Genomic DNA, 23,591 nt, shown 5'->3' on the forward strand with positions numbered 1-23,591 from the left:
GTTAATTATATTTTCACTGTTATATCAATACTAAGTCATTCCAAAATATCCGTCAGCTTCCTTTCATTGCTTTTCGCCTGGTTGCGCTGCTTCCAGATGTGTGCTTTCACATTTAAGCTTTTGACCAATCACATTTCAGCCATTTGTTGTTGCTAGGCTCAGAAATCTAACCGGAGACCTTCACAAAAACCCTTATCAGTCTTTGAGAAAACTGTTGGTTTAGCCTATCATACTCTGAGTTGGAGTCTGAACGCCAGCTAGCTACCGTTTCACAAATTATGATTAGCCAGGGGGCAAAGATTTACGAAATCCATCCAGCCGTGCTGCCCTTTGAAATGATTGTAATAGAAATATTTCTATTATCTCGGACTGTGATGTTTAAATTGTAGTGTTTTCGTTATAATGAATAAAACATTTCAGGGCCTGAAATCTTGGTGCTGTGTTCATCTTAAATATAAACTAACTGAGGTGGGGCTGAAAATAATTCATGATCATGACATTTCCAAGCGTTAAGTATTGGTACTGGATCAGTATCGATCAATACTAGCATGTATTTACTTAGATTGAATCAATACCAAAATTCTTTCTGAGACTTTATGTGATTAAGGGCTATACTTCCATCCATTCACTATCTACACCGCTTATCCTCAGTAGGGTTGCGGGGGTGCTGGAGCCCATTCCAGCTGTCTTCGGGCAGTGGGCAGGGGACACCCTGAACTGGTTGCCAGCCAGTCGCAGGGCACAAAGGGACAGACAACTCACTAGCTCATTCACACCTAGGGACAATTTGGACCGTATAATTAACATGACATGGATGTTTTTGGAATGTGGGAAGAAGCCGGAGTGCCCAGAGAAAATCTACGCAAGCACGGGGAGAACATGCAAACTTCGCACAAGAAGGCCATTAGCTGCATTTGATCTCATGACCTCAGAACTGTGCCGCAGGCATGCTAACCACTCACCCAGCGTGCTGCCAAGGGCTGTACAAATAAACATAATATACATTACTTAACTTGACCTCATATACCTTATAAAATAAATATATATACAGTATGTTTATATACTGTGCAGGCTTGGGGAGTAACGGAATACACGGAACGGCAAAAATGATGTCGGCAATCTGTTTGGATTTATTTTCATTTTGTTTCTGTCGCATTTTATGTTAGTTTTGCCGGAGATCAAAGCCAGGAGAGAAAGCTTACCACGTGTTGTGAGTCATAATTTTATTCATATTTAGTTTCTTTTGTCTTTTATTAGCATATTTGGTATTGGAGTAATCCAAAAGTAATTGAAAGTAATCCAGTTAAAGTAACCCTACCCAACCCTGTTTATGTGGGTGTAGGGGCATTTCCTACTGTGTGTCTTGGGCACAGACAGCCTGGTGGCACCCATTCCTCTCCAGGCCACCAAATGTTTCCACCTGGTCTCGTACTTAAAAACGTAAGGTATTTTTAGCGTCATTAACACGTTGCCGAGAAAAAGAATCCTCATAAAAAGAATTGGAAAGACCGAATAACCGTCATGTCGGTGCCTCGGTTACGCCCTCAAAGGAGGGACGAATACGTCATACATCGCGCCCACTCCGGATGACGTTAAAGCCGAGAAGCCATTACTCACCCCAGTCACGTCTTCTTGCTGACAGTGAAGGTTACCTGCTTCAACAGTGCTTGAACGGCAACCTTTTCATTGTCTTTATCTTCATCACTGAGACCAAACTGACACATTTTACCAAAACTAAACACTTGTAGTCAACCTAACTAGGGTATTCTACACGCTAAGCTAACTTGCTTGTTTATCCCGACTACGCACTTCCTCCTAATTTTTTTCGACCTTCTCGCAAACTAAGGCCATCAATAAGGTAAGACGAAAACTCTTTCTACTCGTGTGTATGAACGTTTATTTTCATGGCCGCCATCTTTAACAAAGATGTTTTGATGTCGTTCGTGAGGCCTACAACCTTGTGCGCTTGTTTACCTCCTTCCCTCTAAATTTTCGAATTCTTTGTTAACTGTCACCCGCCTTATATTCTCAACAAAGAAAATGTTAATGAAAACGTAACTGCTGTTTATCAGTTTTCGCTTGAATGTTTTTGTTTTCGCGTCATGTTACATAATTACACGGCCAAATCATTAGGTACACCTGCACACTGGTTATACTGTGGGAGTGTATCAATGGCGCGTGGCATTCGCTCGAGAATAATTATCAAACGAATGTCTTCTGTAGTTCAAGGACAATGAGTTCCCAGGTGAGACAGAACTTCCACCAGGACTGCGAGGCTGCTATCAACAGGCAGATCAACCTGGAGTTGTATGCTTCCTATGTTTACCTGTCCATGGTGAGTGTGTCCTCAACACCTTTCACAAAGGCACGGCCTTCTAGTGGTTTTTTTTTTTATTATTTGTTTGTTTTGTTAGATTTTCTCCTAAGCATTTTGTTTCTCTCCACACACTATGGCATCTGCAAATGTGGAAGCTGAGGCTCATTGGTGGTGATGTAATTTTTTATCAAAGGTTAAAGCTCGTTTAGATAAGGTTGTCTTGTTTGTCACTCTCCCTTAGAACACAAAGCCAGGGCTAGGAAGAGGGAACTGTCATTTGAAATACCCTTTTAAAGTTGCAACTGAACATTGATGATTCACAAAAATGATTAAAAAAAAATAATTGTCAAACTACCGGATAAGACCCTCCTCCGACCGCCTAAACATACCAGAGAGCATTTTTAATTAACAATTGTCACAAAAAAAGACAGACTTTTGTTGTAACAGAAACAAATCCCGGGTCGTGGTGGTCAGAGAGCAGGTCTCTCGACTGTCGCCGATATTACTAGTTGTCCAATAGTAAAGACAATTGGATTGTGTCTCCTTATTCTTTAGTCACGGTACCAGAGACTAATTTCATTGTGTGTTTCACGTTGCAATTACAATAAATTTGTTATTTCTGATGTTTAGAATATAATTGAATAGTTTGTAATTGTAGTATGTGAAATGCATAATGAAATTAACATCAGTCTCTGGTACCGTGACTAAAAAGTGTTCTAAGAAGATAAAGTATACTGCCTTTTCTCAAGAAGTGGGGGTCCAGTGCTCTGATAAATAAGCTCATTTTGGACCTCGTAAGACTGCACAACACAACGTAAAATTTATGTTCCATGGACTTTTTTTTTTTTTCGTGAAGATTCTACTGATATTAATTTCATAAATAGTGTTATATTTTGTCTGTACTTTGTTCTGTAAAGAATCCAGAAGGGTTATTTGATCGTGACTTTCTGGAAAACAATACATTTGGGTGCTCTGGCAATTGTGGCACTTTCTTTTACAATTCGACCCCAGCCAGTCCTCAGAAATCAGAAAGGCATGTGGTCCCCATAGAAAAAAATGGATCTAAAAATATAATTATTAGACTAGTTCTACTCATTGGGTTTGTGTTAAATGCTAACTTCAAAGTACATGTTTGTTTTCTACGGAAAGCTTAAAGTTAATGAGTACCTCAGACTTTAACAATCCGAATTTCCTGTTGGCAGAGTTACTACTTTGATCGTGATGACCAGGCTTTACCCAATTTTGCCAAGTTTTTCCTCAACCAATCGCACGAGGAGCGCGAGCATGCGGAGAAACTCATGAAACTGCAGAACCAGCGTGGTGGGAGGATCTTCCTTCAAGATGTTCGGGTATTGATTTCATTTTTCTCCTGTTTGTTTTCTTTTTAACGACTGACACTAATGGTAATAATTCCGGCTTTGCATTTACTTTAACGTTATCAGAAGCGGCAAGATGCGAGTGCAGTAAAGACTGAAGATATTGATTGGGTGGGGGATGTTGGGAGCTGCTTATCTCTTGTAGGTTCAGAAACAGGCCAAAGACAAAGTATAAAACCGTTGAACTGCAAACTCGCGATAAGCCTGACTGAATATTATTCACCATCTGTTTAAGTCACACAAGTCAAGTCACATTTTTTATATAGCCCTTAATCACAAAAATGTCTCAAAGAACTGCACAGGATTACAATTACACCATCGCCTGATCTTTAACCAACATGCGGGCAAGGAAAAACTCAAAACCTCAGCGCGAGGAAAAAGGAAACCTTGAGAAGGGGCCTCACAAGTGGTAATCCCCATTCCAGGATGACCAGGGTGGAATAGATTTAGCATTGAGTTACAGTACACAAAGTTAGTATGTTGATTTTTTCCGGAAAGTGCATGACATGCTTTGTTTTAAGGCTTTCAAGATTTTGAACAGTATTATTTTGTCCTTCTTTGCATTGCAGAAGCCTGAACGTGATGAATGGGGCAGCGGTGTCGAGGCTCTTGAGAGCGCTTTGCAGCTTGAAAAAACAGTCAACCAGTCGCTTTTGGAGTTGCACAAACTGTGCTCTGATCACAATGACCCACATGTGAGTTTTAAACATGACAAGAATGGAGAAAAATGTTTCTCTTTAATGTCAGCTGTTAAATTCAGTGTTTTTTCAATCTGTGGGCCGGGGGCACACCAGTATGATGTGCCACAGGAAATTTATCAATTTTATCTTTTCAAAAACACATGCGATTGTTAGGCATCTTCGCTTTCTTCCAGTAATCTGCCGAGTGACAGTAGCATACGTCCATATCAGTAGGTGCCATCAGATTACTGTCGTATTTTATTTGTTGCATACTACTATTCGCTCATGTTTTTTCACAGTTCTCTTAACCAGGGATGTTTGGGCACAAATTCCTTAGGTGTGTCTTGGGCAAGTTAATCTTGGTGGCACCCATCCCGCTCTACAGGCCAGTTTTTGGGTAGAAGTGTGCTCCCCCACATGGATCCGATTGTACTGGTTTACATGGTTAGCAGTTGCAGGACAAGCAAGAAGAGTCAGAGATCCTAAGTCCTTGGGTAGAAACTTTTACATTTTTACCAAATTTTGAGTAGGCCTGTTTAGTTTACATTGTATAATACAGGGAATTGTGAATATAACTTATTTTTTTTTTTTTTTTTTTAGTTTTTCTGATTTTACAACAAAAAATTCCACTAGTAAATAATTTTGGATCATTTTAAGTATTTTTCTAGTAAACTATGAAAATCATCATGTTTAAAATACAGTAAAATTAAATGTGTATTACCTCCTGAGCTACAGTGACAACAACAAATGTTTAAAGATTTCTACTATCAACTTAGCAATGTGATAATTTAAGGTTTTAATAAAAACAACATAAAACTCGCACAAAAAAACAAAATGTTTTGATTGACGGTGTGCCCTGGCTCCCAAAAAGATTGAAACACTAGTTTAATGCACAGGAGAGCGCTTTATATTTACCAATGATATCTTTTCAGATGTGTGACTTCATCGAGACTCACTTCCTGGATGAGCAGGTTAAGTCCATCAAAGAGCTGGCGGATTGGGTGTCAAACCTGCGGCGCATGGGGGCACCACAGAATGGCATGGCAGAGTACTTGTTTGACAAACATACAATGGGGAAGGAAAGCAGCGGCTAAATTCCTCCCGATTGGGACACTTGCATATTGCTTTGTTTTGAAAAGGTAAATCCATTATAAGGCTTGGTGTCCAGTATGTAAATCATCGGATAACTTATTCTGTCATGCCGGTTTCGCTTAAGTGAGCTTGTGTTTTCAGAACGATGAGCTGGTTCCCTCAGCTACCCATTTTTGGTATTTGTATTCTTAACTGATTAACATTATGAGCTGTCAATAAGAACAAATAAACCACCTTAAAGCTGTTTTGTCTCCCTTTTTTATTGTAGTCTGTGAAGCAGGCATCTAAAAGTCTCTACCTCATCTGTCATTTTAATCATAAATACAAACCAAATGCTGGTTTCGCCGCTAAAGTATAGTAATGGTGTGAAAGCTGATTTCCAGTCTGGTTTCATGTTAGGCAATTGAGATTTTTTTTTTTTTTTTCAGCTTCAATAGGTCCAGCCTTGTAGTTTGACCTTGATACTATTTCCCGTGTACTGTTAAAACCTGTGTGTTTCATATTTTAAAGCAGTGTATCAATTGAGGCAAGCATATTTTTCTTCATAGCTCCCATTTGACTGTTTTTTTGGTGAACTTGTTCAGATGTAAAGCCGCATGTACTCAACTGTTAAACACATTTTTAACACGTTCAGTAAACTTGGAAAAAAATGTTTTCCATTGTTGAATAAATGTGTTGTGCTTAGAAAATATCCCGTTACAGCCGGATTGATAATTTGCAGGTTAGGCTAGCCTACAAGTAGAAACGGATAAAGTATAATACTGGAAAAACTCACTTAATATTTAGCATGAACATTTTTTTCTGTTACTGATGTGGGCCACCTGAAAGAAGTCAATCCAGCAAGTGAGGGGGAAAACAAGTGAAACAAACATGTCGGTGGTTGATGTCCATTTAATTTAAGTAACCAGATGCTAAGTGACATTTTACAGTGCCTTACAAAAATATTCTGACCTCTTCAAATATAAATGAGAAATTCTGTTTTTCTAATCAAATCAACAATTGAGACATAATCATGAAGTGGGATAAAATTCCATTTAACATTTTATACCTTTTAAGAAATATATTGAAAAGTGGGGCGTGCAACATTACAGCTGTTTCGGTGAAACTGACCCCAGATGTTTAGTTAAGATCTATGAAGGATTTCCAACTGACGGATGATGAAATGATCTGCATTTATATAGCGCTTTTCAAGTCAAGACTTCCCAAAGCGCTTTACAGTGTGCTTCACATTTCCCAATAGCGGCCGTGTAGCCATGTAAGGCGCTAACCTGCTTATTGGGGGCATTAGGGGTTCAGTGTCTTACCCAAGGACACTTCGACATGTAACACGGAGGAGCTGGGGTTCGAACTGCGATCTCTTGATCCCAACACGGGTGCTCTACCTCCTGAGCCACTGCTGCCCCACAAATGAATCCACCTTTGTGAAATCAAGTCTATTGCACACTATACATTCCATTTGATTACTACTCTGGCCCCCGTGAGAATGTTCTCTACCTTGTGGCCCCAAGCTAATATGAGGGTATCCATTTTCTGCCCGTAAACCTTTGGTTGTGTAGCCCTGTTTTGCACCGGCAAGAGCCGAGTTTCGAATCGGTTCAAGAACGCGAATTTTTATTCATAAGCAACAGAAAAACACTGGGAAAAAATCCTCACCAATAAAATAAATCAGACAGATTCTGGAGAATTCTTTCTCAATTACCCTGACAAGTTTTAAGCGTTTTTCAACTTGATGCTGGCGTTGAGACCGAGGCAGTTCCAACTTTTGGCCTCAAGATGGGGTCCTTGAGTAAATGAACTAGTTTGATACAACGGCTTGTGTTCCGGATCCGGTTGTTTTGTTTTTAACTTCCTCTGTCTCCCCCAAGTAGTTGAATTACAAATCACAAATGTGGTGTGTTTTTTTTTAACACGTGTCACAAAAAAAAAAAATACACAAAACCCAAAATTTGATATTTTGTTTTGTAGTATTGCTGTAGGTGTAGTTATTATTATTTCTGTAGTATTTCTGTTGTATTTTTGAAGTATAACTGTAGTTTTATTGTTGTAGAATATTTGTAGTATTTCCATAGTAGTATTTTTGTAATATTTCAGTAGTATCTATGTAGTATTACCAAAGTAGAATTAATGTAATATGTCTGTAGTATTTTTCTTGTGATATTTCTGTAGAAGAAGTTTTCTTTTATAGTATCACTGTAGTGGTAATTTTGTAGTATATATGTAAAATGTTTGTAGTATCACTTTAGTTTTAGTTTTGGAGCATTTCTGTATCATTTCTGCAGAAATATTTTTTTGTGTTCCCATAGTAGTATTTTTGTAGTGTTTCCATACTAGTATTTCTGTAGTATATCTGGAGTATTTTTATAATACTGCTCTAGTTGTTTTCTTGTATTATTTTTGTATTATTAAAAAATAAAATGCAAAATAAGTAGGTGCTCGTTTTAAAGCACTTAATTTGATATTTTCTGAGTAATTTTGTAGTATTTTTGTTGTAGACACACAAAGAGACAACAAGGAAAAGGTACTGAAATATTTTTTATTAGTACTTTATTTACTATTATATATATATTTTCATCATAATTTGACCATTTTTGTTTAGCACGCCAAGTGAAAAAGCTTGTGGGGCCGCATGTGGCCTTCAAGCCGCAGTTTGCCCACCTCTGATTTGACGTATGAGAAGTGTCAGAATCCACAGTCTTAAAAGTCAAAGCCAATTTTCGCTTGTGCTTTTTCTGGAGTTGGAAAAATCAACCATGGACATACTTGATTTTCTATTATGCTTCTTCCAGTTCGACTAGTACACCATCGCAGTCTTTGGGGTGAAGAAACATGACTGGTTTCCCGTGAGCTCCTATTCGTGGCTCTGCAGAAAGAGTTCTGATGTTTTTTTCTTTCAGGTCTTTGATCGCGGCGTTGATGTCGTCAACCTGCAACAGAATATTCCATTAGTAGAGATAAGGGGAATCGGACCAGTTATTATTACCATAATTTTTAATTTGCTAACCGGCTTGTACAATAATCAAAATGCGTGAAGTTTTGGACTTAATTAAATATACAGGGTACTGTATAATTATCTAATCTTAAACAGTGTAAACTCATGTAATCTTTCTAATAATGCCGGAAAGTATACAGTATGCAGTTCTTGTGCTAACCTCAATACAAATATGATGCATTCCGCCAGCTTTGTTCTTCTGCAAGAATCCAGAAATTGGGCTTTTCTCGCCAAGAGGGTGGAGAAGCTCCAGCTTTGTGTTCCCCAGCTCCACAAACACAGTGAAAACACCATGCTCAGGCAAAGGTACTTTTTCACTCACTTTGGCCCCGAGCACGTCTCGATACAGGGCTGTGGCCTTTTCTATGTCCGGCACAGCAATGGCAATATGGTTCAGCTTGCCCAAGCTCCACACTGACCCAGGGATGCCCTGATGCAGGGATGCTGAAGTCGAATGGTGTCTCAAAAGTATGCGATGAGCATATCTAAAAACACTGGAAACTTGGGGCGGAGGGAGCAGAAAGACAATGAGCTTAGGACAAATAGTTTGTCTACTGGAATTTAAGTGCTCAGAGACTGACCTACATTATATTAATAGTAAAATGTTTATTAATGAAAAAGAATAGGGCATTGTAACAATAGTGTAATAAAAATAATTGCAATCACATTTAAGTAGCAACAAAAATCTCCCAAGTAAGTCGCAAGACATATATGTCCACAGTTTTGTGCAATAACATTTAGCAGCACCAATAAAAATGAAAAATCCTCAAAATAAAACGCAATATGTTTTCACAGTTTTGTGCACTTGTTTAGAGTGGTGACGGCTCTGGGGAAGTAGCCGACTCCAAGCCTGTTTTCCTTGTTTTCAGGGACTTATAGCGCCTCCCCAACAGGTGAAAGAGGTTGTGGTCGGGATGGGAAGTTTTTTAAATTGTTGATGGTTCTGCTGAGGTATCGCAACCTGACGGTGTCCTCTAGATTGGGCAGATAGCTGACAGTGTTCTTCTGGGCTGTATTGATTACTCTCTGAATGATTTTTAGACCATCTTAAATTCTACGTAACAAGCACACATATACATAAGCAAATGCTGGATTATGGACTTGCTCTCCTACTGCCAAAAGGCTGGGAAACTTTGCCGCTATGTCTCTTCCACTATATAGCTGAGCACCGGTTCGCCCCAAGGATGTATGCTGAGCCCTCTACAGTTCATCCTTTATACCTCGGACTGTTCACCGACCTATCCCATAAAATGATGTCAAGTACGTTGACGAAACGAACTTGGCTTATTCTCTGATGGGGATGAAATGGCAGGAAGGGGTTGGAAATGCTGACAACCTGGTGTTGGAAAAATAATCTAATACTGAACACCATGAAATCCAAGCACAGATCCTGTGGATCTCATCATCAATGGACACTGTGTAGCGAATAGACTCCTTCAATTTTGTGGGCGTGCACGTCCTCAGACGTAGTCTCCTTGTCTGCCAACAACATGCCTGTGGTGGGGAAGGACCAGCAGACTCCACTTCCTGAGAGGGCCTAGGAAGAAATACCTGGAACTGGTGTCTTTTTACAAAGCTACAGTGGAGAGTATCCTGGCATATGGCACCATGATTATGATATGATGATATGAATATGATATGCTGGGAGGACAGCAGCGGGCAGAAAAAACATACAGAAAGTAATCAAGACATGCCCAGAAGACTATTGGCTGCTGTCTTTCCAGTTTGGAGGACATTGCCGGTTTACAATACCGCAACTCAGCCAACATTATAAAGGACTCTTTTCACCTCAGCCACCACCTCTTTGACCTGTTGCCCCCGGGTAGATAGACACATAAGATAGATACTTTATTCATCCCCGAAGGGAAATGCACACTTCCAGCAGTCTCCCTTGTTGTTTATTAACAGATTGACAGGATGGCCTCGGGGTGCTTTGTTGTAGTTTAGCCACAGGGGAGTGGATGACTTCACACGCTAGTCCAAAAGTTTGACGTCCCTGCGGCAGATGTAAATCTTTGTGCCCAGGGATACACCACCTCGTGTTAGCGAGTCCACCTCCTCCCTGCTACCCGCAGGCTTCCGTGTCTCTGTCTAACAGCGTTGAAGCCAGATAAATCCGGATAGCAGGTCCGGGTGGCTACAACGTTAGCGTCCGGGATGCTAGACGTGAGCCACGTTTCCGTAAAACACAGCAAACTGCACTCCCTGTGCGCTTTGATGTTTTTCACCAGCACAGCCAGTTTGTCGGTCTTATTTGGTAGAGAGTTCACATTTACCATGATTACGGACAGTACCAAAGACTTATAACCGCTTAGCTAGCCCGGGCTCTCCATCCACGATAGGGCCATCTAATCACGCCGGCACGAGAATTCTTCAGGGCAAGGAGTTGATTCCTCGAATAAAGGTATTTTGTGCGTAAAATCCCATGTCCATAGGATAGAAAGTAACCCAAAGTGTAGTTGTCAAACGGGACGAAAAACACCGAAGATAGAAGCAGACAATAAAAACAATAAATCACAAAAAGTGCGAGATAACAGGGCGCTGTTGGAAAGGCTGCCGCTTGCGGCGGCGCCGCTTTGCTCTAAGCACTACAGGTCACTTAAAACAAAAACTAAAAGCTTTAGAGACCGTTTTTATCCCTAGGCCATCACCACTCTAAACATACACGCAAGACTGTGAAAAATATAAATCTATACTATTATTTTGAAAATTGGTCACTCATTTGAAAATGTTGTTGCTGCTAAATGTTCCACTCCTTTTCATTGAACTATTACAACTTAGGCCAGTCTTTAGGCAATGCCTTGTAAATATGTTTGCCTATTTAAACTGAAATTCTTTTAATCCTTTTTTTCTATATTACGTCTTTATTATGTGTTTACTCCGGAGTGCCATAGCTAATTATGATGCAATATATTTTCAATAAGTTGCATACTGATGGAACACAAGGCCTGCCCTCTCAGTATTCTTGACTGTCTTCTCGCCTGTGGCGTTGTGTTGGGTTGAGATCAGGACTCCGCACATGTCAGTTAACTTTATATTAAGCAAACTTTTTCATCCAAGTCTCGCAATTTACTGAGATGACCGCTTTTCCATCAAGTGGGCTGCTCCTTGCCACCTGGGAGACTTGAGCAAAGAATAAGGACTATAACAAATGGATGTTTGTTTCCCCCCCTCATCCTTTTTTGTCTTTCGTATAGCGCTCCTCTCACCACAGCCACCACCTCCCTGACCTGTTGTCCTCTGGTAGGGGCTACAGGTCCCTTAAAACAAGGACCAACAGGCTCCGAGACAATTCTTCCCTAGGGCCATCAACACCATAAACAAGAGCGCAAGTCTGTGAAAATAAATATCTTGCGAGTTATATTGAAAAACGTGCACTGTATAGAAAATGTGTTATTTACATCTCATTTTGTTACTGCTAAATGTTATTGCTCTACTTTTCCATTGCACTATTGTTATGATACATAATTTCACATTGCACTCTAATTGCGATGCACTTTGAACTTAAGCCAGTTTCCAAGCACTACCTTGTAGATATTTTTGAGTAATTATCCTGATATTTGTATATTTTTAGTCTTTATTAGGTTTATGTCCGGGAGCGCCATGTCTAATCTCGTTGCAAACAATGTTCACTACTTTGTTATCACATACGACAATAAAGTAAATTATAATTATAAATAAGCCTCACATCTTATTATATATAATATACTAATATCAACGTGGAGGGAAAAAACAGTAAAGTTGCCAAAATACTTCATTTCCTATAGATTAAAAACCAACCTGCAACCTTCAGAAATGTGGGCGCCATGTTTGAATTCCAACAGGCGGAACAAAATCAAAGCAACCACTTTGCTACACGACCTTTCCGTGTGCGACACAGGGATCTCTCCATGTGTGAGCAACGATGGCCAAAGTAAATGAAAATGATACGTTAAAACAATGTTTTAATAAAGTTGACGTCAACACTAAGAATCCGGATAATTTTCTCAGGCAAGTATTACTTTTTTTGTTTTGTTGCACTTTTGCGAGATCATTGTTTCATAGTTGCATTTAGGTCATCTTAAGACCAAGCTAACTGTTAGCTTACACTAACTATGCAAATACACAGTGACGCTTGTGTTTGAGATGAAGTGTGGATTCATTAATGGTAATATTTTATATTAGGATCTTTCAGTTACTATTATGTGTTCTAAGACACGGTAATCATGTCTTGTATCGTGTATCTCCTTAAACCAGGGGTCGGGATGTATGGCTCGCGAGGCATACAGATACTGTATGTTTCTTTTCATGAGCACATCTGGCTCTGAGATCAAATAAGGACCATGATAATCCTCTTTATAATTTTCCCATTATAGTGCAATTTATGCAACACAGAGAGCCCCTCGACCGGTTCTCGGGAACCTTTTTGACCCAAAAACAATTAATGCAAAACATTTAAAAGAAAAAAAGAAGAGCCACACCATATATTTTAAGATATAATTCGACTAATCCACCAAACTTGCTCTCCAAACAAAAACTGATTCTTCAGCGCATTTTATTTCACTGTTTGATATAAGATGTTGATAAAATATATCAAATTACGATAATGCTAGAGCCTGTGTCCCTTATCAATAGAATTATACTACCTAAAATGTGTATCCTTCTCGCAGTAATTTAAGAGGGTATAGGCTTATTTGACTGTCAACATGTCCTAAATAGCGGTTTCAAAACAAGGTTCGGTGGTGTTTTTTTTTTTTTTTTAAATGCCCCAAAATATTGCAAACGAGAAGGATACCGGGTTATTTACATTTGACGCAGACTGGGCTTGGTGAGAGAGATAAGAAGGTGCATAGCTCCGCCAACTCCTACGGCTCACTAACTTGGGGTGTTTACAGTTTCTGCTGTGGGTTTTCATCATGAGGTGGCGTAACAGTGAACATGCATTATTGAATGACCTCCCTTGTAACTTGATTCCTTAGTGACATACAGCCGAAACAGGGTATGTTGGTGTGACACCCTGACCATATATTATAGTTGAGACTATGCCTTATATATACTGGACTGAAAGAGTTGCTTACACAGCGTTGTTTGGGCTTCACGTGCACTAAAATCACTCTTTACATTCTAAAATTAGAACGACAAAGAAGATTTGTTTGAGCTAAAATTGATTTCACAGCCAGATGTACTCATGAAAATAGCCATACATGGCTTGCGAGCCATATGTTCTTGACCCCTGATATAAGGCAAAGTTTCCACTACAGTTTACACTCGCAGTGTTAGTTGATCAACAGACCCTGTTTTGGCGATATGTCTCTTAAGAATCCTTTATTTGGAGGCTCATTAAAACATCCTGAAAAAAATGCTCTTATCTACCGTTTTACGTACATCAAATGGTCGTAAGTAGGGGAGTGTCTGTATTCCTTATAAAACATGTTTATTACATGATGCCATTAGTATTTTTTTTCCCCACTAACTTTTGATTATTCTCACGGAAGAGTGTATACACTGGTAAGTCATGCATCCAACGTAAGTATACACTACAAATCATAACTAGCAAGGAAAATGCCCTTTTCTTATAAATTGAAAAACCCATCGAAATTTCATTCTGGTCTTAGAATTGCAAATAGTTTTTTTCTCAAGATTGTGCAGCCCTAATGTTCACTTTTGAGACACGTTACGATGAAAACCCTCGGAACTGTAGAAACTGTAAATACCCCTGAAAACGCCAATAAAAAGTCATGCAGCCAACGTAAGTATACACTAAAAAACATAACGAGCAAGGAAAATGCTCTTTTCTTTTAAATCGAAAATCGCATCAAAATTTCATACTGGTCTGAAGAATTGCAATTGGGTTTTTTTCCCAAAATTGTGCAGCTCTAATTTTCACTTTTGAGACACGTTATGATGAAAACCCTCAGAACTGTAGAAACTGTAAACGCCTGAAAACGCCAAGCAAGGACCCTGAGCAATTTGGAGGTGGATCTCTGCACATATAGCACACTCCGTCTAATAGATCCTTACTAGATCCTTCTAGTTTGATGTATTTTGTGCCATTCTTACAAAATAAATCTGCTTGCAACTTGTTTTAAAACTATTATGTACAACAAACATGACCGTCTAAATGAGCCTCCTCAGGCTAAAGTAACTGCAGGAGAGACTAATTTTAAGTGGTATATTTGTTGTTATGGGACACAGTCTGTGGCATTATTATTTCATAGATTTTGCATATCATCAAACGTCACACAGTGAAATAAAATGTGCTCAAGAATTAGCTTTGGAGAACGGGTTCGGTGGTTTTCTTGAATTGTGTGGTGTGGTTCTGAATAAAAATAACATATTTTTGTTTTCATGACTCTTTCGGTCAAAAAGGTTCTCGACTCCCTTCTCAAACATCTCAAAATAACATAAGATGGCTTTTGTTGTTTTTATTTCTTGTTACAGTCTTCAAGATGCTGTGGCAGCTGACTTTAGATTTCTCACCAAAACCCTTTATGACCTGCACAAAGCCCAGGAGCCAGCGCATTACAATGGCAGCCCATTGGTTCAGTTGGAGGTGGAGAACTTTGATGAAGAGCAAATCTGGCAGGAGCTCGAATTGCAAAACTCTGCTGTATTAAAACACTTGACAATCGGAGTTAATGATGCTGTGTCTGATGAAACGTTAGCAATATTGGAGGAGGAAGAAGATATGGATGAAGAAGAAGGCGAGCCTGATGAAAGTATAGAATACAACAAAGATGTATCACGTGGTAGGCTAAAAAGAAAGACTGTCGACGAAGCAGAAGATTTCACAGATGAGGACTCCGATTTGGATTTTGATGTTGATGCTTTAGAGAAGCGTGAGAAACAACAGAGAAAACCATCTGTGAAAAGTTCCAAAATGAAAGGGCTTCCATCAGAAGTTGATGATAAGTTTTTCAAGTTGTCAGAGATGGAGTCATTTCTGGATGACATGGACAAGAATGAGGGGAAAGAGAACAATGAAGAAAATGATGTGGATTATTTTCAGGACATTTTATCAGATGAGGACGAAAACTTTGACCTTGAAATGATCTCTAAGATAAAGAAAAAGAAAGACTATGTAAGTATTGATGCATTTGTGCAATAGTATTTACAATGTTGTCAATTGAAATTTATTAGATGTGTATTATTCTTGGGAAAAGAGCTCCAGAGACCTTAAGTACAAGGACTACTTTAGTGCTGCTGAAGGGGCCGCTGCTGATGAAGACGAGCAGTTTGATAGTGAGGATGGCAGCAGCATGCATCAAGAAGAATATGGTGGGGAAGAATCTGATGACGAGGATGATGATGACCCTGGCATGGACCAGGACCAAAAGTAAAACTTATAACATTTTTGTTGATTTTGTATGTTTACATATCTCAGATCGATCATCTTATCACATTTCAATGTATTTATTTTCTGCTTCTTACAAGGAAAGGAGACAGAGGCCTGGCAAAAGCCTCCCTTAAAAAGGTGACCTTTAATGTTCCTCAAGATGAAGACAGTGAAGGAGAGGACCTTGAGGATATTTTTGGCGGAAAAAGCGCTAGTGCGAAAAAATCTGAATCCAAGTCATCACATGAGAAAATTCAAGAAAAGGTAATTATTGTGCCATTGTAATGGTTTGAAATGCATTTAGTGCATGCTAAAGTTCTGTTGCATTAAAGAACATCGTTGCATTCCGAGTGGGACCATGCTGCCCAGGTCTACAGTTTTGATTCATTAACAACTACACACAATTTGTGATAATTAAATAATAATTTTCGGTTTAGTGAATTAGAAATGGATGATTTCCCATATTACTGGCTGTCATGGTGAGCAGATAAAATGATCCGTCACCGCTGACCATTCACTCATGTGCAGATGTCACAGAAGATCCAAGAGTTGGAAAAAGCCTCCCTGGCGGAGAAGTCGTGGCAGCTTTCTGGAGAGGTGAAGGCACAAAGCCGCCCGGAGAACAGTATGCTTGAGGAAGATTTGGACTTTGAGCAGCAATCTCGGAAAGGTAAGCCATATTCAGAAATGTGGTTGCACAAATAAAAATAGTATCATTTATTTCATTTTTTTGATAGACTATTGACATAGATGATGATGAATATTGTGGTGAAGTTTATTCTTAACATGGAAAAAATAAATGACAAAATAAGCATAGTATACATGCCATAATGAAAACAAGATCAAATTTTGGGGTAAAATGAAGCAGCATTCAATTAAGTTAATCTACCACCATTCTCATGTAGAAATAAGTCATAACACTCAAGACTTAACCCCACCGATTTTTGTTTTTTTAAAGAAATATTTAGAATAGAGTACATAACAGAAGAAAGCAAATACTGGTACTGCCAAAACTATGAATTTAAAGGGGAGAAAATATAAAGCTCTACTCACACTGTTGATTGTACGAATGTATTATTTTGAAAGTGTCTCCCTCGTGTGCGACCCATTCAATCTTAAGTTTTGTTTTTTTTTTTTTTCTCATACTAAGGTTTTTTTCTTGGTTTTTTTTTTCTCCTTTCATTTCTTTCATGTAGGTTTCAGATCAGGGGATGTTGTAATGGTGGTACAGTGCTGTTCAAAATAATAGCAGTGCAATGTGACTACCCAGAAAATCCCTGTTTTTTGGTATATTTTTTATTGTTAAACGCCAGACAAGTTACCAGTAGGTGCAGTAGAGTTTTAGGAAACAAACAAGACCCAGCATTCATAATAGGCACTCGCCAAAGGCTGTGCAATTGAGCAAAAAATTCTAAGGGTTGTGTTAAAAAACTAGCACTGTGACAACCAATCTCTGAGTTCATCAATTTTGGTAAAATGGAAGAAATAAAAAAACGGTTTGAGAAGAAAAATCAAGAAATATAAATGAATTGTGGAATGTTATTAAGCAATCATGGAGTGAAATAACAACTGAAAGGTGCCACAAGTTGGTTGACTCTGACACAAAGATGTGAAGCAGTTGTATCAAAAAACTGGTTTCCTACCTTTTTTTTGGAAATTGAAGATAGATAGATAGACAGACAGACAGATACTTTATTCATCCCCGTAGGGAAATTCACACTTCCAGCAGTATCCTTGTGTTTAAAAATAAAATAATAAAATAAAAGAGATAGAATACAAAAATACCCAATTTAACGTGTCGATATAGAGTATTTAAATAGTGCTAAGGAAAATGTAATATAAATAGGGTAATACGCAAATGTATGGGTGGGGTTTAATATGGGCTCTTACTCCCCCAAGTGGAGTTAAAGAGCCTCATTGCATGAGGATAATGAAGAAATAGTTTTGAGTTTTTACAGTCAACAGCAGATACTGCAATTTTTTGAACCTGTCTCTTTAAAGTTTGCACAGCCTTCAGAGCATTTCTATTGCGAATGTTGGGTCTTGTTTGTTTTTACTGCACCCACTGATAGCTTGTTTGGCATGTAACAATACAAAATATACTCAAACCTAAGATATTATGGTTAGTCACAGTGTACTGCTATTATTTTGAACAGCACTGTATGTGCAGCCATTTTGAGACTTATTTCGATTAAGAACTATACAAATTAATGTGACTTGACTTCATTGCCTATAAAATTTTATCGTTTTTTTTTGCCAGCTCCTGCTATCACAGAAGAAACCACACTGAACCTTGAAAGCATCATTACACAGAGAATTAAAGACCAGGTGGGTGTACACATCTCAATAAGTCGTAATTTTTATTGCCAAACCTTTCTTACCTACGTATGTTATGCTTGCGGGTTTCACTTTTCTTAGGTGTTCGACGACGTGGTCCGAAAGGAGAAGCCCAAAGAGGATGTGTTTGAGTACAAAAAAAGACTAACTTTGGACCATGAAAAGAGCAAGCAGAGTCTAGCAGAAGTATATGAGAAGGAATACCTCAAGCAGATGGAGGTTCGAGTTTTTCTCATATTACCACTTTAAGAAACCCTTTTTTAAAAATGTCTGACATCTTTACTGTGATCTCTAAGGCAAAGAAAGAGGAAGTGGAGAACCCTGCCCATGTGGAAATACAAACACTGATGGACTCACTGTTCTTAAAGCTAGATGCACTTTCAAATTACCACTTTACACCTAAACCTGTAAGTTTGGTTTTCAGATATCACATAAAAAATTTTGTTAGGTATACTTTGTTTAAGCATACTTTAAATAATGTCTCAGGGTTCGTACAGGGGCTTGGAATCCTTGAAAATGCTTACATTTTACTGTCATGTTTTAAAACTTTATTGGATTTGGATGAAGGGTTTGTAATTAATTGTGGCCATGTTTCTCAACAAGTCTGTCTTAAAATGATGCGGGTACTGCTCTCTGGTGGCTTCGCTTTGCCATAGCATTTTTCGTCCCTTGTGATAAACTGCAGCCGGTCTAGTTTATACGGCATTGTGCTATGAAGCATCATCTGCCCCGACGGTTCACATCCAAGGGGACAGGTGCATGCTACAGTGCGGTGAAAAAGTATTAGCCCCGTCCGATTTCTGTGTTTTTTGCATATTTACTCACAAAGGTTTCAGATCATCAAACCAATTTTAATCTCACACAAGAGACAACCCAAGGAAATACAAAATGCAGTTTTGAAATGTTGATTCCATTTATAAAGCTTAAAAATAATCAATGGCCCTATGTGAAAGTAATTGTCCCCTGAACGTAATGGGGAATTGGGCCACCTTTGGCAGCGATCATACAAATCAAACGTTCACGATACAGTAATTGGAAATCAGTCTTGCACTACGCTGAGGAGGGATTTTCTTTTAAATCTGCCATATTGGAAGGTTTTCTGGTTTAAGGTCACACCACGCCATCTATCACCAGACTTTGACTTGGCCACTGCAGAGAGTACATTTGTGTGTGTTCAGGATCACATAAATGTAAATGGTCTGCATTTAATTAGCGCTTTTCAAGTCAATGAAGACCTCCCAAAGCGCTTTACAATGGGTTTCACACTTATCCATTCACACACACGCACACACCGATAGCATCGTCAGCCATGCTTATCGGGGGCATTAGGGATTCAGTGTCTTTCTCAAGGACACTTCGACGTGTAACACGGAGGAGTCGGGAATCAAACCTGTGACCTCTTGATCCCAATAGGCTTTGACTTTTTGTTTTTGTTGCGTTTATAAATGGAATCCACATTTAAAAACTACATTTTGTATCTCCTTGGATTGTCTGTGTGTTATATTAAAATTTGTTTGATGATCTGAAACCTTTTGAGTGATAAAAATGTAAAAAACACAAATCAGGAAGGGGTCAAATACTTTTTCATGGCATGGTACAAATAAATTAGTATATCAGTGCAAGGATTTTGTATCAATTAAGGACACTTATCATAGGCCATGCAAAAACTAAGGTATTGTTTCCCAGTGGTTAATTGTAATGGGAACAACTTCCTGCAACTGAAAATCTTCATATAACTGTCATTCTGTCTCGAAAACAACTATATTCGCCATTTACTCAAGATATAAAAATCATGTCCAGACAAACGCACCCGCAAGACTAAAAATCACATTTGTAAATCTATATTAATTTGAGATCTGTCAAATGCATAATTCACACCGGATTTCTTCTTATAATGGTACTGGAGAAATAAAAAATTGGCTTTGAAAACCCTCAAAAAGTGCTTGAATTTGGCCATGAAGAAGGTGTATAAACCCTGTTCAGAAATAGTAAACGGTGCTGAAACACGTGCGGAGGGTGAAAAAATGTCAGCAAACGTTGCTAAAATGTAAAATCTACTGTAAAAAGCATATAGCTATTAAGCAAGGTGACAAAACCTGATAAAAAAATGACCAATCCATCTCTTATGCTGTGATTTTCTTGACATGGTCTTAGTGATTTATTTTGTTCCTCCAAGGCTGTGCCAGAAGTTAAGGTGGTTTCGAACTTGCCGTCTATCACAATGGAAGATGTGGCTCCAGTCACTGCCAGCGATGCTACACTTCTTGCACCAGAGGAAATCAAGGTTTGGAATACATCATCAATTAGGGGGGTGTACAGAAAATTCTGCAGATGATGCTTTAAATGTAAAAATTCCTTTTCCCAACCAAAGGCGAAAAGCAAAGGCGGCGATATTCTGGGTAACTCTGAGAAAACAGCGACGGACAAGAAACGTGAGAGGCGACTCAAAAAGAAGGTGAAGCGTTTCAAGATCAAGGAGAAAGACAGGAAAAGGAAGCTCAAGGAAGAAAGTAACCTTGCCGATAACAAAAAAGCATCAAAGGCTCAAGTACGGGAAGACCTGAAGAAACTCGAGAAAAAAGGCAAAGCCACAATACTCAAGGTGAGTTCTTAATGTCATGTAAAAGTATCCCTCGTGACAATCTGCTAGCACACTTTCATGCTTTTATTGCCGTATATTACTGACTATAAGTCGCTTCAGGATATAAGTCGCACCAGCCAAAAAATGCACAATTACGCAGGAGAAACGATATATAAGTCGCACCACAATATAAAACTTATTTTGGGGGGAAATTTGTTTAATAAAACCCAACACCAAAAACATGTCATCCTGAAAGGCAATTTAAAATTTTAAGAGCAACGGGCTGATACTTACGGTATACAAACGTAACATGAATGACTTGCTGTTAATTTCAGTAACAACGTGAAATATCACGAGATATTCTTCCAAACTGTCATTTTCATGCCAAATCACAAAATCCAATGAAATTTTGGTACTCACTTTCACGGTAAACAATCCAGAACTTCCGTATTTCGGTTCTACGTCACTTATATAAGACTCACCATCACCCCATTTTTCTGCTTTTCACCACTTACATCTTGTCATCTGCAGTATGATTTTCTTTTTTGTGCCATTTTTGTTCAGTTGGTTTTACTAGTAAATTTATTTTTGAGCAAGTTGAAAATATTTAGTTTGGCGAAATGCTTTTTTCTTAAGAACTTTCATGTCCCGATTAGTAAGAATAGGCGGTGACAGTTCGCCAAGGTAAATATTTTTAACCTGCTCAAAAGGGATTTCTGTACATGCAAATGCTCTGTGCTTTACTGTTCAATTATATTTCCTCCAAAATGAGCTACAAAGCTATTTGGATGACGTTAGCCCGGATAACGTATGCTGTGAAATGACATACTCTAATAATGTGGCTTCAGAACTGTGCCGCACACGCGCTAACCACTGTGCCGCCGTGCTGCCCAGAATTGCGACTTATAGTTTGGAAAATACGGCAGATGTTAGATTTTTTTTTGTAAGCAGTGGTATTTCTAATAATGACATTTTGACAGCGACAAAAATGATATTTTGTTCTCGATTCAGGACGATGGAAAGGATAAAGCACTTCGCTCGTCTCAAGCCTTCTTCTCCCAGCTCCAGGATCAAGTGAAAAGTCAGATCAAAATGACCAAAGGGCAGCCTACGAAAAAGAAACGCAAGGAGGTTTCTGCCAGTAAACTGAAATTATAGTTACTCGTGTTTTTTTGCCTATTAATTATATTGTACAGAGTTCATTTTTATTAACTTCTGTCGCTGAATTCTTGAAATTGTTTTATATTAAAATAAAACACAGATTTAAATGCTTTAATTTGTTTTTTATTCAAAGCCAACTTTGCACCAGATATTTATGGAGGAGAGCTGAAAACAAAAAGTTTGAGTAAGAGTGTCTTTGTTGAGTATGACCTCCTTGGATTTTGTGGTGTGTTCACTAGGTTTATTTTTGAACACCTTGATTTCAGTATCTCTACCTTATCCCTATTTATACCGCCTCCTACCTAGGGCTGTCACGATTATAGAAATTTCTTGTGACGATTAATTGTCACACAAATAATACATCCATCCATCCATTATCTGGTGTGTCGTGGGCAAGTACAGCCTGGAGGCAACCATCCCTCTCCAGGCCGACAAATGTTTCCACCCTGTTTAACCAGAGATCTTGTGCTAATGTGCTAACCAATGCATTGATTTAATAAAGAAGAGCAATGTAATGGTCAGGGAATCATTAACATTCTGTTCCTTTTATTAAAACAAGTGCCGAATTTCAGTCTGTTGCGATAAAATATTATTTAGGAACAACACAGGTGAGGTAACCGGTCGCAAGGTCTTTGACTCCACTTTTCAGTAATTAAGTGCAACATTCAACAAAGGGCAAAAATGAGGCGCACAGATGAGAAAAAAATACTTTCAACACACACTTAAAATTGTGAATTTCCCTACGGGGATGAATAAAGTATCTATCTATCTATCTATCTAAAGTGAATACAGCAGCAGATCAGTTAAATGTCACTGCTTCACTTCAAGTTTTAAGATTTTAACACTTATAAAGTGAATGCAGAGAAAGTAAACAAAGACTGGTAAACTAAATAAGTTTTCTTCAAAACTAGTGATCCCAAGAGCCAAGAAGAGATCTGCAGGTTCGAGAGCGTTCTCCATTCGGGCCCCAGTGCTGTGGAATGCTTTTCCCCCTGAGATTCGATCTGCAACCTCAGTGGAAATGTTTAAATATAAGCTTAAAACATATTTGTATTCTTTAGCATATGAATAACCTATATTTATATGTTGATAATATGTGTTACTTGCCCTTGTGTAGGTTTTAGATGAGGGGAGGGTTTCATCATAGTCTGGAGTTTGCAATAGTCTTTGATCTGTGCAGCTCTTTGAGACTCTTTGTGATTAAGGGCTATTCAAATAAATTTGACTTAAAAAGACATTACATGTTAAGCTCTTAACATGACATCAACTTGAATATGAACTTGTTAACTTAAATTTGTTACGGCGGCTCGTACAAATTTTCAAACTTGTACATCCTCTGAACGCTGAGTTGTCAACCACATTGAACTGCAGCATTTCAGGCGCAATGTCTTGTGTAATGCAATCGGTTAGCGCCATTTTACACCGTCTTGTTTTTACCAGTAAATAAACTCCACGTATATCTAATTGACAAGTTGCAACCCCTGGATTGTTTATCATTCTTCCTTAGCCGACTAGCTCGGCGAATTGTGCCGAAGGACTGGACTCCAAATGCTCATTGAGATAAGTTGTGTAAGCTCCTTTCACTGGCACCTTCTTGAAACAGTTTCTTCGGTATAAACTCAAAATATGTCAAATACTGAAGGGATGTGTTGTGTTGGAACAAAAAGTTGCACTGCTATAATGACCACACAAAAGTGTGGATGTATTCTTGCGTGTGCGTGTCATTTCGACATTTTAGTCAAG

General features: G+C 38.6%; 3 protein-coding genes across 3 annotated transcripts; 2 read left to right on the forward strand and 1 right to left on the reverse strand.

Moving 5' to 3' along the window:
- Window positions 1-1,583: 1,583 nt before the first annotated feature.
- Window positions 1,584-5,709, forward strand: LOC148366889 (ferritin, heavy subunit). The gene is made up of 5 exons (XM_088333712.1): window positions 1,584-1,858; window positions 2,230-2,335; window positions 3,520-3,666; window positions 4,263-4,388; window positions 5,306-5,709. The coding sequence occupies exons 2-5, from the start codon at window positions 2,234-2,236 to the stop codon at window positions 5,465-5,467; spliced, it is 537 nt and encodes a 178-aa protein (XP_088189838.1). The 5' UTR covers window positions 1,584-1,858; window positions 2,230-2,233; the 3' UTR covers window positions 5,468-5,709.
- A 2,270-nt stretch (window positions 5,710-7,979) lies between these two features.
- On the reverse strand, window positions 7,980-12,323 carry mcee (methylmalonyl CoA epimerase). The gene is made up of 3 exons (XM_088333715.1): window positions 12,235-12,323; window positions 8,615-8,955; window positions 7,980-8,389 (listed from the first exon to the last, which is right to left on the reverse strand). The coding sequence occupies exons 1-3, from the start codon at window positions 12,260-12,262 to the stop codon at window positions 8,237-8,239; spliced, it is 522 nt and encodes a 173-aa protein (XP_088189841.1). The 5' UTR covers window positions 12,263-12,323; the 3' UTR covers window positions 7,980-8,236.
- mphosph10 (M-phase phosphoprotein 10 (U3 small nucleolar ribonucleoprotein)) lies at window positions 12,276-21,959 on the forward strand. Its single transcript, XM_088333714.1, has 11 exons — window positions 12,276-12,444; window positions 14,875-15,514; window positions 15,597-15,769; window positions 15,868-16,033; window positions 16,298-16,439; window positions 18,030-18,097; window positions 18,188-18,325; window positions 18,403-18,513; window positions 20,283-20,390; window positions 20,478-20,708; window positions 21,699-21,959. The coding sequence occupies exons 1-11, from the start codon at window positions 12,359-12,361 to the stop codon at window positions 21,843-21,845; spliced, it is 2,010 nt and encodes a 669-aa protein (XP_088189840.1). The 5' UTR covers window positions 12,276-12,358; the 3' UTR covers window positions 21,846-21,959.
- The last annotated feature ends 1,632 nt before the right edge of the window (window positions 21,960-23,591 follow it).

The sequence above is a fragment of the Urocampus carinirostris genome, chromosome 4 (genome assembly GCF_059441175.1).
Source record: "Urocampus carinirostris isolate Australia breed hairy pipefish chromosome 4, RoL_Ucar_1.0, whole genome shotgun sequence".
In the NCBI taxonomy this organism is placed as follows: Eukaryota; Metazoa; Chordata; class Actinopteri; order Syngnathiformes; family Syngnathidae; genus Urocampus; species Urocampus carinirostris.

Coding starts and splice junctions, on each gene's coding strand:
- LOC148366889 (XM_088333712.1), top strand. CDS start 2,234: ATGAGTTCCCAGGTGAGACAGAACTTCCACCAGGACTGCGAGGCTGCT. Junction 3,667..4,262: donor TCTTCCTTCAAGATGTTCGG/GTATTGATTTCA, acceptor TTTGCATTGCAG/AAGCCTGAACGTGATGAATG. Junction 4,389..5,305: donor CTGATCACAATGACCCACAT/GTGAGTTTTAAA, acceptor ATATCTTTTCAG/ATGTGTGACTTCATCGAGAC.
- mcee (XM_088333715.1), bottom strand. CDS start 12,262: ATGGCGCCCACATTTCTGAAGGTTGCAG. Junction 8,956..12,234: donor CACATTTCTGAAGGTTGCAG/GTTGGTTTTTAA, acceptor CTCCGCCCCAAG/TTTCCAGTGTTTTTAGATAT. Junction 8,390..8,614: donor TGCATCATATTTGTATTGAG/GTTAGCACAAGA, acceptor ATTCTGTTGCAG/GTTGACGACATCAACGCCGC.
- mphosph10 (XM_088333714.1), top strand. CDS start 12,359: ATGGCCAAAGTAAATGAAAATGATACGTTAAAACAATGTTTTAATAAA. Junction 15,515..15,596: donor TAAAGAAAAAGAAAGACTAT/GTAAGTATTGAT, acceptor TCTTGGGAAAAG/AGCTCCAGAGACCTTAAGTA. Junction 18,514..20,282: donor ACCACTTTACACCTAAACCT/GTAAGTTTGGTT, acceptor TGTTCCTCCAAG/GCTGTGCCAGAAGTTAAGGT.